At 39.1% G+C, this 13,209-nt stretch overlaps 1 protein-coding gene across 7 annotated transcripts in view; it reads right to left on the bottom strand.

Moving 5' to 3' along the window:
* Positions 1 to 1,042: 1,042 nt before the first annotated feature.
* Positions 1,043 to 13,209, bottom strand: part of LOC307266133 (dystrobrevin beta-like) — a 35,839-nt gene continuing 23,672 nt past the window's right edge. For 4 of the 7 annotated variants that reach the window (XM_080048062.1, XM_080048064.1, XM_080048066.1 and 1 more), the window contains 12 exons: positions 12,159 to 12,236; positions 11,282 to 11,369; positions 10,393 to 10,472; positions 9,709 to 9,828; positions 6,937 to 7,033; positions 6,344 to 6,364; positions 4,994 to 5,147; positions 4,398 to 4,487; positions 4,158 to 4,205; positions 3,664 to 3,687; positions 2,624 to 2,656; positions 1,043 to 1,938 (listed from right to left, as the gene is read on the bottom strand). In XM_080048062.1, the coding sequence (XP_079904188.1) occupies positions 3,674 to 3,687; positions 4,158 to 4,205; positions 4,398 to 4,487; positions 4,994 to 5,147; positions 6,344 to 6,364; positions 6,937 to 7,033; positions 9,709 to 9,828; positions 10,393 to 10,472; positions 11,282 to 11,369; positions 12,159 to 12,236 (790 nt within the window). In that variant the 3' untranslated portion in view covers positions 1,043 to 1,938; positions 2,624 to 2,656; positions 3,664 to 3,673. The remainder of the gene's footprint in view (positions 1,939 to 2,623; positions 2,657 to 3,663; positions 3,688 to 4,157; positions 4,206 to 4,397; positions 4,488 to 4,993; positions 5,148 to 6,343; positions 6,365 to 6,936; positions 7,034 to 9,708; positions 9,829 to 10,392; positions 10,473 to 11,281; positions 11,370 to 12,158; positions 12,237 to 13,209) is intronic. The other 3 variants (XM_080048063.1, XM_080048067.1, XM_080048068.1) reach the window with 3 other exon arrangements.

The following is a 13,209-nucleotide window of genomic DNA, read 5'->3' as shown; positions in this document are numbered from 1 at the left end:
CCAAAGCAAACTTTTAAGGATCATGAACAAACCAGGAGGTAATAAAATGTTGAGGTCATGAGAGTGCTACGACACTGAGGTGGAAAGTTATTGAATTATACATTACATAACGTTGCTTTTATTTTGCTGCACATACTTCTTTGTCCTGGGGGTTGAGACTAACACTCAGAAAGAAATGAAACTCAAGCAATTGAAGTTAAATATTATTTATTGATCAATACTTTTCACTCAGTCAGCTGCAGCAGGTTCAGAGCTGAAGCTGCTATATGGTTTAATGTGAGGACGTGTTTGTCCTGTCAGTCTTGATCTCTCTCTCACTCTCTCTCTCTCTCTCTCACACACACACACACACACACACACACACACAGTCAAACAGCATGGAGGGCTTATGAAATCAAAATTAACTGTCAAACTGAAAACTGATCCATTAATGTAAAAAACAGTCGAGAAACAGCTTCCTATGAAATTCTTGTGTGTTGAAAAACAAATTTTTCATATCTCGTATCAATAAAAATCAAACCAACCTGACACAAGCTCAGTAAGTCACTTTGGGTCATGCTTGATTTGCAAACAGTCTGAAAATCAGTCTGAAGATGTTTGTGGAGGCTGGATGCATGTTGACATCTACAGAGAACTTCATCTCCCATAAACACAAAGAGTAGCAAAGTGTGAGGAGATATTCTAGGCAGGCGGTGTTTAGAAAGTAAAAGTCCAATTCATAACATTTGGATGAAGGTGACACTCTGCAAGTCGTATGCTCAATTAAAGGTTCAGTATGTAAAAACTTTGAGAACAACTAACTATGTGCACTGCAGTAAGAAACCACTTATCACAGTTCTTAAATTCAGTTTTCAGATGTGTTTTATATTTTCTCTATATATGTGCTTCGGATTACTTTTTTTGCATGCATTACATTTTCTTCCAACCAGTTTTTATTTTTTCCTCCAAAAAGATGATGAATACAATAGAACCCACTTCTCTGCCCACTTTGCTACTCCGCTACACTGATCCTGTTGAAGTAAATGGTTTAATATCTTTTCCCTCACTCACACACACACACACACACAGACACACACACACACACACACACACACACACACACACACACACACACACACACACACACACACACACACACACACACACACACAGTTATCATATATTTCCTCTTTGACTGGAGTTCCACTGCAGTACCGAGATATGCAGAGCGGCCTGGACAACCTGAGCTGCCAATGTCACTAATCTCACCCAGGTTTCAAACACCTGGACCAGGAGGGACTCCAACTACCCTACATCGACACAGATACGGCAGAAAACATCCCATTAAAGCTTATTGTCTCAGCAGGGCCTGACAACACTATCACATAGACATAAACACTCAAACTGAATGAATATATATGGCAAAAAGTCAAATCAAAAGAAATAAATACTAAGCACACAGTGCCGAAACTTTAAAAACGGTACAACTTACTTCTCGTCTTCTTAACTTTCTTCCTTACTTCTTCCACGTTCTCTCTCCTGTTTATATCTTTTACCTCCTCCACTTTCATCCACCACACATTTCCTCAACACGTCTTTTCCTCTCTTCAAAGTATCCCTCTTACTTACTTGACCAATCTCTCATATTGAAAAATGCAGAGCACACACGCACACACACACGCACGCAAACACACGCTACAGTACAAATCAGTAGGTTTTTTTTTTCATGATCAAATCAAAACACAAAGTAAAACCACAGCGAACATGACGCACACACACAGAATCACAGCTATACATCAGTAGGGACGCAGCAGCGGTCATTTGGTGTCCAGCATCTCGTGATTGGTTGATTTGCAACAGAGCTATAATCCCCTATTGGCTAACAATGGAAATAAGAAGAAATGTGTTTGAATCCCAGCAGTGTCATTCTCCTTTGGCTGCGATGAAACGTCACTCTGCCTGGGGAGAGAGCGACACAACCGTCAGACGTCCAATCAGATTATGTTCTATCGTATTAAAGGAAAAGCTTGACATTTTGGAAATTACACTTATTAATTTGCTTTCTTGTTTAGAGTTGAATAAGAAGGGATAGCTTAGCTTGAAATTATATCTCTTTTTTTGTGGCTTGTTATTTACCGTAAATACATAAATATTGTATCTTCTCATTTGACTCCTGACAAGGAAAAACACTGCGACATTATTACATAGCTGATGAATAATTTGAAATTAAGTCAATTCTCAATAATTAATTCATTTCTGTGGTTTAAATTTTGAAAAAATAAAACATCACAAAATGCTCCAAAAGCTGATCAGATGGCAGCAAAAGTCAAATGCATAAACTTTGTTGCTTTGAGTCATTGAATCATTCACTGTTTTTCCTATAATACACGAAGAAAACTTTTTGTTCTAAAGCAGAAACGTTTCTAAGAGGCTTTCTTTCTGACAGCATCTGCTGACTAATTCATGATTACGTGATTAAAGTAGTTTCATATTTGAATGTTTGGTATTTGAGTTTAGAGCTAGTTTGCTCCAACCTCTAATAACAAAATCATACTTTACTGACTGAAACTAACTAAATAAGTCATTTTTTTCTGTTGTGCTAAAGTACTGAGTACTTGATGGCCGATTGGGATGAATCACTTACTGTTTTTGTTTGTCCAGCAATCATTTTAACCTGCTGAAGAGAAAAAGAAGGACTTGTTAGCAGTTAGCGGAGGATAGCGCATTCTGAAGGTAGAACAAGTGCTGCAGATTACTGCCAGAGACCGTAATAAGAGCCAGACCAGTTCTTAACACAGCAACATAAAACATGACTGTACTTGGCAGGTCCTTAACAAACTGACAAACTCCAGAGAAAAAGCTCTTTAGTGGAAAGTCTTGACAAAGTATTTTTCTCTTGTAAACTCTAAGTCTTAACTGTGAACGCAGGCCCTCCTGTATGTCTGGCTGTTAAGGGGTCGGTGGGTTAGTACTGAAGGTTAGTATTGTAATAAGTGTTGAGTCTGAGTAGACCAGGAAGTAGTTTCAGCACTTTGTCTCTGCAGGCGGTCCCCTTGTAAAGAGGAGGGGCTCCATAAACAACGGCTAATGAGATGGCATGGTAACCAAGCATAGTGCAGTGCAGACCAGAACACTTGGAGACTGTGCACGCAGTCACACACACACAGAGAGACATGCAGGAAAAACGATATTTAAAGTCTAAGCAAATAGCCCAAGATGTTATTCAGAGAGTGTTATGTGTGTGCAAAAATAAATAATAATTAGAATATTCAAATATTACAATGAAACTGGCTTTTTAAATATGTTGCATTATCATCGACTGAAAAGGTGTGGCATAGGCACACACACACACACACACACAGGTTTTTGCAGTTATGTGGCTCAGGTCATAGTTGGGCATTAGTTTTGCAGGGATTTATGTGAGGTCACTAATACGAATGATAAAGTTTTAATTTGGCTGGCAAAAAAACTAACAGGTGGGCTCATGTAGTCTTGAAAAATGTCTTGTCAGCGCACACAATATTATCCTGCATGCCTAACAAAAAAGAAATAAAGTATTTCAGCACCTTGAGGGCACCATCATTTAGACACTGAAACGGGCCATTCTTCAAAATGAGTTCACTTTGGATAATTCAAGGACATTTTGCTGGCATGTACTTTTACTCATGTACACGGAGGACTTACCCCTGTCTGTTCACATTTCTGGGTCTACGATAAAAGGACAACAATAAAACATCATCACCAGACAGAGGTGAGCATTTTCACAGCATTCACAGAAATTAACTAAAAAAGTGTTTATACCAATTTCTCACTGTACGAATCAAATTTCCGTTCGGTTCATTACCAAATATAATTTCCCATGAACAATAGTTGAACATGGCCATTTAAAAAAAGAGTAGACATTGGCATGGGGGCAATGGTGGACTATTTTTTATCTTTTCTCTTATTGATCCATTATTTTATATAAATATTATGTTATTTGTGTTGATTTTGAATGAAAAAGGGTCAAATGTCAAGACATGCATTCCTAGCGTCTGGCTATAGAAGTGTTAATTTGAAGCAACCCCTATTAGTCCTTGTGTAAAGCATTATAATGATTGTGTTAATGAGTTGTGTTGAAAGCAAAGAGTATAATAATTCAGAGGGACAAGATAGCGTTTCACACTGAGTAGATTTACCTCTGTCCTTTCCGTTCAGCAATCTCTCCTCTTCCTCACGAACGTCATCTGGTCAGAAAAGAAGGTAAAAAAGTAAATAAACAGTATGTACAGTAAACGCATCTCAAATGTAATTACTTCCTACAGATTTATTATGCGGTTTCGTAAAGAAAACGTTAAATCAACCCTTTAGTATTTTGTCACTAGTAATAATAATAATATGTGTGTTTATTTGTGAGGTGCGTGTTTGTGTGTACCAACCAGAGTGTAGCTCTTTGACCAGTGAGGACACAGTGTTGGTGATGGAGTCGGCTGCCACCAGAAGGTCGTTCCTCAGGTTTCTTCTCGGGCCTGGGACAGTCGGATACCAGAAACAGAAAACAACAACCATCGTTTTTTCAATGTTGCACAGTGCAAATGTCAGATTCACATTAATGACTTGAATTCTTGTGATTGTGCATTATAATTCACTGCATTAGATCTGAATGACACTTTTATACTGTCTCGCTGTGTAAAAGTCTTAAATGACATATTTTTTTTTTTTTTTTTTTACAGAAGGACATTAAAATAGCAATATTTACTAAGATATACTTAGGGTTAGAAATAAGAGCTTTTAACTGCATTCCAGAAATGTATAGCTTAATTTAATACACTTTTCGAAAAACAGTTAAATGTTATATTTTTCCAAAACCCATACTTATTTACTATATATGAAAACTTAAGCTTGTTAGGTGAGGACTAAAAACCTACCAAAAATCTCCACAGTTTGTTCAAATGCATCACACAAATTCACTTATTGTACTGACTAACCAGAAACCATGAGCTCTACAGTATAGTATGTAACTTTGTGGACGTACCTTGGGCGAACGCTTCCTGTACGTCACCCCCCACCCCAGCCAGTGAGTCTTGAGGCGGGTACATGTGAGCGTGGGGAGAGGCAGCCCCCACAGAGCGGACTGTTGAAGGGCTGGGTCGAGAAGGAGAGGTGTGAGAAGAGCCAGCCGCCTGCGCCTTAGAGATGGATTTATAAGGGTTGGTAATGCATCATTGTTTTAATTTATGGCTTTTCACAAACATCTAACTTGCCATTTGTGTAGCATCAACTGCACAATGTAGTACAAGTTCTGGCAAAGCTAAGCAATTCTTAAAGCCACTACGAGTAAGTCGGCACGTTGGCGACACCTTTGAACAAAAGCGGTAGTATTATTACGACGCCAGCTGTCGTGAAGCTGTTTTCTAGCTCGTGCAGGGCGTTCAGATTCAAATAATCAGGAAGCAATATGGTGCGTGTCCGTGTGTTGAAAGCAAAGTGTGAGGGCACCGGACTCTTTTCGGCTCCGTGAGTCTATGGGTGACACAGCATCAACTAATGCCAGTAAGTGCTAAACACACCTGATTGCAATGAGTTGATGCATTGTCACCTCTCACGGAGCTGAACGAGTCCGTGTCCCCACACAAAGCGAATGAACGAGAGATGGCAGTTAGTTAGAATGGATCACGATGAGGTAATGTGTTTATGTTGTAAATAATGACTATTTCAGATGAATAATGGTCATCTGATGATGCTGGTGAGGCAAAGTAAACTTTGTTTTAGTAGGCTACCGCTCATTCATTTAGGAGTAAACACTGCAGTCTACGTTCGCTGCGTGAAATTGTGTATACGTTGCTTGGCAACGCCCTCCCGCCCGACTATCACTCTCCCTTTTCGCTTTTCTTCATTGCATTTTCTTTTTTTTCTTTTATGGTTCAGCCCCGTTATCAGTCATTATGACGACAAACAACTGTCTCAAACAAGGCTCCCGCTCCCCTTCCCTCACCTGGAGGGATAGGCTTCTCAAATCGCGTAACTGCGCCACACTGAAATCTGTGCCCAATACGGATATGTGACCATAGAGCATGCACGCGTGAACCGAAAATCGGACTGGGTGTACGACCAGATCAAATGCAGTAATAAAAACTATATAAAAACGTCTTTCTTTGCACTGATGGTCTCGTTTGCTGTTAAAGGTAATTTATGATTATGAGAGGAAACATGAGGCTGTTTAAAAGATATTTAAAAGTTACTCGTTGCCGCTTTAAGGTCCTTATTTGAAAAAATTAGGCAATTTCCTTGTTGGGTTTACTTTTTGAAAAGTGTCTGCATTACATTAAAGCCTGAATCCCACATTCAAACCAATGTGAGTCCAACGTAAGGGGGATAAACTTACTGCCTGTCGCTGCTCCTCATCCTACAGGGCCACAACAGGAGGAAAACAAATAGGGAGGAAAGGGATGGAGAAGAAGAGGTCAGATACAGTCAGAGCTGGAAAAGGTGAAATTATTAAAAGGGTGGAGTCAGCAATTCTAGAGAAAAGTTGTTGTCAACATCACTTTTTCTCCAAGTGAATATCTTCTGACGATATGCTACCTGTCCGTACTCTGTGTGTGCGGGAAAAATACAAGCCTAGGCTCTGTAAACGGGCATGTTGCCAGCCACGGTGGTTGTTTAGATAGCAATTTACAGAGCCTAGGTTGTGTACTGGAGACTCAAATTCTTATTTAAGTGCACACACAGTATGGACAGGATGTGAATCGCGAGGAGATATTCACTGATTTTGACAAAAAGTGATTTTGACAACAAGCGACTCCACCTTTAAGTACAGTAGGAAATAGCAGAAGGGAAAGTTAGGCAGGCACAGGGAAGAGTGCAGAGAAAAAACTTTACCCTTTAGTGTGTGACGTAATCTGTGATACACCATGCTGATAATATCAAATTAGAGAGTGTGGTGTGTGAGTGTGTGTGTGTGTGTGTGTGTGTCACCTTGAGCAGCTTCATCAGTCCCTCCAGCTGTACCATCAGCTCCCTCCTGCTTTCTTGCAGAGACGACATCCTCTGCTCCAGCTCATCTTTCCTTTGTCTGCAACACACACACACACACACACACACACACACACACACACACACACACACACACACACACACACACACACACACACACACACACACACACACACACACACACACACACACACACACACACACGTGTCAGGAGGTAACAATAAAAGCGGTACTCAAGTGCCAGAGAAGGAGGCAGAAGACACAGTTACACTGAATGTAGTACAGGAACATGGAAAAAACCACTAACTGACCCTATTTACACTCCACGTGCATATCCGAATTTGATTCAGTATACATTAATTTGCACAAAGGCACATAGACAGGATTGATTTACATCAGCCAGATGAAAAATCATGTGTCAGTGTTCTCTAGGCTACTTGGGTCAATAATACCATGTCTGATGAGGTTTAGGAGCATAAAAAACACAGTTGGGAAACAGCCAAACCTCTCTCTCTCTCTTATTATAGTGGAGTTGCCTGGTCAGCAAACTATGAGACTAATGTTACTCAGGTACTTCGAGCACTAGACCATCCTTGAAAGACTCAAGAACAGCAGGAGCCAGATGAAAGCATTGTAAGAGAAAATGCAATTCATAAAGCAATCCCACAGACGATTGATGGTTGGAGATTGAAGGAAAGAGAAAAAGAAGTCAAAAATCATTGACATTTCCTGGATGATTGTTTGTTTTAAGGTAGGAAGGGCCGAATCAGAGGAGATGAGATGGTAAAGAGCAAGCTGACCAGAACATGGGTGTCGGACAGACAACTGACTACAAGACCTGATACTCACAAACCAGATTAAAGGTGGAGTCAGCAATCCTGGAGAATGCTTGTTGTCAGAATCACCTTTCTTTTCTTTAAATCAGAGAATATCTCCTTACAATCGGCTATCGGTCCATACTTTTTTTTTTTTTTTTTTTTTTTAACCTTTATTTATACAGGTATATCCCATTGAGTCCGAAGACTCTTTTGCAAGGGAGACCTGTTCCCATTTACACGTTACCATTCACACACACATTCATACACCGATAGCAGGCTAACTATCGACATTCACACGAGGCAAGGTGGGTGAAGTGTCTTTCCCAAGGACACAACAACTATGACACAGGTGGCAGGGCGGGGATCGAACCTCCAACCCTTTGATCATCGGCCGACCCGCTCTACCAACTGAGCCACAGTCGCCCCATACTGGGTGTCGCTGGGAAAAAAATCCATTGTTAATATAAGGCCTGGGCTCTGTAAACTGGCATGTAAACAAAGGGGGGCCAACAATAGCTAGCAACATGCCCGTTTATAGAACCTAGGCTGTGTAATAACACTGGATTGTTTTCAGCGCACACACAAGTACACAAAGGTAGCAGATCATGAGGAGATAATCACTGATTTTGACAAAAAGTGATTTAGACAACAAATATTCCCAAAATCACTGACTCCTCCTTTAAAGACTCATGTATACTGGTTCTCAGATGGTAAAAGCAGAGGGAAGAACTGTACACAAGTGATAAATTCTCTGAATTCTCTGAGAATTGGCAACAGAAAAGAGGCCAAGATGGAAGAGAAAGCATTCATAACAGAGGTGTTTACAATCAGTACGTGGTCTGGACGGGACATTAAAGCAGCAGCGCAAATCTTCTCTTTCCTGCTTGGCTTGGCTTCACACAGTCGAATAAATGAGTAAAAACACAAGTACAACAAGGGTCAAAGTAACTCCAGATTTGAGGCATTATGATCAAAATGCAAAGCTCCAACAGCGAAAATCACGGAAACTCTCCAGAAACACTTACAGTAATGTTATATAGAGTTTTTCTCCAATAATTATGTAACAATTTATAACAGTATATGTTGATTTTTCAAGTCAACATCACTTCCAAAGAAACTAAACAGTACATATATGCACAATTTAAAGCCACCATGTGTAGGGTTTTAACATTTGAATTTGGCGCCGCCTTGTGGCCAAATCCAAAATGAAGATGACAGCAACACAGCACTTCCACCAACATGACTGCAAAAAGCTTTAACTGAGATTGTCTAATTTTTCTACAAAAAAAACTCAAGAGAGGCTTTCATCTAATAGAAATCTGTCTGAGCTGATTTAGAGCTGCTCTCGGTCACACTTTAAATCATCTTTACTGTAATCATCTCAAAAGCAAATTTCCTTGATATCAAGTCAAGGCAATATCTGTTTTGAGCATAAACATGTTGGAAGTGATTTTTACATTGGCCTAAGACAAAAATCCACCATCTAATCCACCATCTGTCACTGCCATCTGCTATAAGACACTCTCCCTCTGTGCTGCAAAGCAACACAGCACATTTCCAGCCAGATCTGACACTGAAACGCAGGGTATGGGCAGACCAACTATTCAGGCATGATTTCTGTGTGTATCACTCAAGACTACGTTAAAGGTGCAGTGTGTAGAATCTGTTGGAATGTATTCAGAACAGACTTTTTTCAGAATTTTTACAGAACAGTTAGCTTGCACACTGCTTGGTAGCTGCTGCTGTGTATGAATACAATGTAAAGCGCTTTGACTCTGTGAAAAACCAGGTCAAAGCGCTATATAAGTGGAGTCCATTTACCACTTGATTCCATTAAATATTCCTATTACACACTGCACCTTTAACAGTAAAAAAAGAAAGAAGAAATAGCTGAGGGTAAGTGTGGTTGAGGGTGGGGAGGGTGTGTGTGTTTTACCTGAGCAGACGGAGCTCAGCCAGCAGAGTGGGGTTGGTGGTGCTGCCCCTCTCTGGGCTGCTGGCCTGGCACGCTGCGTCATGCTCTGCACGCAGGTGTTTGATCTCTAACAGGATGTGTCTGGGAAAATGAGAAACATACTGGTAAGGCTAAGGATGAGGATGTGTTATATGACTGAACAGACTGTGGAAAAGTGTGTACACTTCTGCAGAGGAATGTACATGTTGGATTTAAGGGAATATATTGTTCATCTAACAAGCAGATTCATTTGGGAAATACTAAGACAAACATACACATGAGGTTTGAGTTTGTAGCTCCGAAACATTGGACTTAAAATCGGTGGTTTTCTATTGTTGCTTACTTTTGTTCTGCATTACATTTGGCTCTTATGTCTCATTGTTAAGTACTCTGTCATGTCTGCTCTTGAAAGTAGCTTTATAAATAAACCCATATTGTAGACAAAGCACATACAGTAAATACGCAAAGAAAAATACACTTTTATACCTTTCTTTTAGCAAACGAAAGAAAACTTGTCACCTCTGCTAGATAGCTGACTAAACTGAACTCAATAAGGCAACAGTTGACATTTATAAATACAAAGAGGGACAGAACTAAAAGAGGAGTCAAACAAAAATGGGATACATTTATATCAATATTGTTTTTCCACTCTTCACACATTTCTACCTGTTTTTGCTCTCCAGCTGAGCGATGAGCTCCCTCTTCTGTATGTTTGCATCAAAGTTGATGCTCCGAGTGGGTATCACCTGAAAGAAACACACAAGACTTAGTTCAGCAAGAATGGTGAGTGTTCTTTTTATTATCATTTAATAACCAACACCTTTAAGGCCTTTTGCATATGTTTATTCTACAGTAGATTAATTTCACTTCATGTGTAATGAATTTCTAGAATATATTTAAGTTTCACTTTTTGAATTCAATTAAAGAAAAAATTTATTTTTCATTGATATTGAATTTTGTTTTAGATGCACCTCGATATAGTTATAAGTACAAAGGGAATTTATTTGACCCACATATGCAACGTCATCTGCCATCGATAATCAATTGTATAAATATAGCCTGCAATATGAACAGACAATCACATAAATTAAAATAATTTATATCATTCTTAATCTAATTATAATTAAGTTAATTATAAATGGTTCAGGTTAAATACATAAAAAATAAGAACTATTTAACTAAATGACAATGCAGTCTTTTATGTGGTACCTTAAAACAGGCTAATGAAAATAAAGCAGTACACAGAAGATCATGGAATAACTGTTAAACACCTTGATTTCAGATCGGAGTGACAGCTGACTGAGCCAATCAGGCAACAGAATAAGTTTATCCTTTACGTTTAGCCTGGTCCCGACCAGGCTAAACGTAAAGGATAAATCTCCATGGTAACTTATGTCCCTCCGCTTTTATGCAACCGGATCATGGCTAACGCAAGCCAGGATAACCGAAAAATCCTAGGTTAATCCCTTATGTTAGTTATATGCAACAGGCCCCTGATTGTGTATTTATGTATTTGCAGTTTACTGTGTTAGTAAACATGCCGTTGTGGACTCACTCCTAAGCTCTCGGTCTCTGCCAGGCGGGAGGTATAGCGGGCAATCAACTTGTGCTCCTCATCTTGCCTGCTGGGACTGTCCACACTACTGAAACACAAAGAATGCAGGAAAATCAGATACATTTGACCTTTTTCAATTTTTAAAACCATTTTTTTTCTCCAGTTGTCAAATATTTAAATACAGTATAAATGTCCAGAGTAGCCTGTAGCAGTAAATAATGTTGCCATTAATCACCCAGCAGTAACAGGAACACATCAACCCCACCCAAACCATTATGACAATAGTAAAGCAACCAATAAGCTGAATATCAATTACTTTAAAAGGGGAAATGCTTTGTAGGGCTGTAAACGTGAAAAATGAATCTACTTTTTCAGTTTAATATACCTCCAGTAACCAAATAAATACCAAAGATCGTGACTTTACTCAGATCAAGCAAGCAAACAATTCCTTACATTACAATTTGAATTGGATTGGCGAAATGTAAACACTGACCATGCCAAAATATAATATCAGCCATCAATCATTATTCCAAATGAGGCTTTATGCTATTGGCAAACTTCTGTTCAGTGACTATGTCAGGCTATAAGGATGCTGTATACAGCCATGCGTTTCTTAACTGAGGGGTCTAAAAGAAACATGGTAGGCGGTGCAACCTGTAAACAAACAGCTTGAAAAGTCCAGTTTATCGTGTACTGTATACACATGATTTACACGGACTTGTTGTTTTTAACTAGTTTTTTGCTTGATGAAATGCACCTTGATTGGTTACACTCTGGCGTAGCTGTACTGCACCTTGCTCTCCTATTTACATATCCTCTAACACCCTTATATTTATATAAGCGCCTGCCCCTGCTGTGTGTATCTGCCCTCGCTCACCATGGGCTGCTCTGGAGGCGATTCACATAGGCAGCAATCAGAGCGTGTTCCTCGTTCATACGCTGAGCGGCTGCCAAACTGAAAAAAGAGACAAACATTTAGATTATTCAGATAATAATACACATTCTCATTACCTATACTGTATATCACAAAAATCTTGACATTTATTTTCAAACAATAATATTTCTTACAAATTGTTTGCACGTCTTGGCACACTGTATTGCTGTTATCTTGTACTCTTTGCAGTGTTTTATGGGGGTTTGGTAATAAAATATACATTTTGTTGCCTAAGGTGTTTTCTGCAAGATGGAAAGGCGTTCAATGTCTAGCTACAAAAAACAGGAACTACTGACTGGAAAAATGGATCCATTATGGAATCAGTAAAAACTAAATTTCATGAATCATGAGACAAGTGAGAGGTTTCGTAGACATCCAGGAAACTTAATTCTATGTTAACCTTTGGGCCACAACTAACAATTATTGTCATTATTGAATAACATGCAAAAAATGTATCATTTGCTCCACAAAATATCAAAACAAGTTAAAAGGATGTGGGGCAACAGAGCTCAACACACAAAATGAATAGTCGTTTTTATCTTTGATTGCAGCATGTTGAGCTCTCAGCCTCCGTAAAAAATGCACAATTTTCTATAGTTCAAAATGACGTCTTCAAATGTCTTGTTTCATCAGACAAACAGTCCAAAGCCCAAATACATTCAAATGACAGATCACATAAAAGAAAAACACTATTTAAAGGCTAAATAATCTTAGATTTATTTTCTATAGATTCCATCAATTGATTAAAGCTATTCTTACCTTTGTAGAGTTTTTACACTTATTTTAAATGACTTTAAAATGGTATAAATAAGGTTTTTACACTCTAAAATGCATGGTAGACCCACCAGGAATAAAAAGAAACAATTATTTCAGTCTCATAATATTAGGTGAAAACTACAACCAATCAAATCGTTCGGACCGAACGATTTAATTGGCCGACAGACCTGTCTGTTTGCCGTCTGCTTGTGTACCGCGCATTCGTGCACGCGCGTCC

Source organism: Ammodytes marinus (assembly GCF_949987685.1).
Source record: "Ammodytes marinus genome assembly, chromosome: 19".
NCBI classification, from domain to species: Eukaryota; Metazoa; Chordata; class Actinopteri; order Uranoscopiformes; family Ammodytidae; genus Ammodytes; species Ammodytes marinus.
This window is presented reverse-complemented; position numbering and strand designations above follow the sequence as displayed.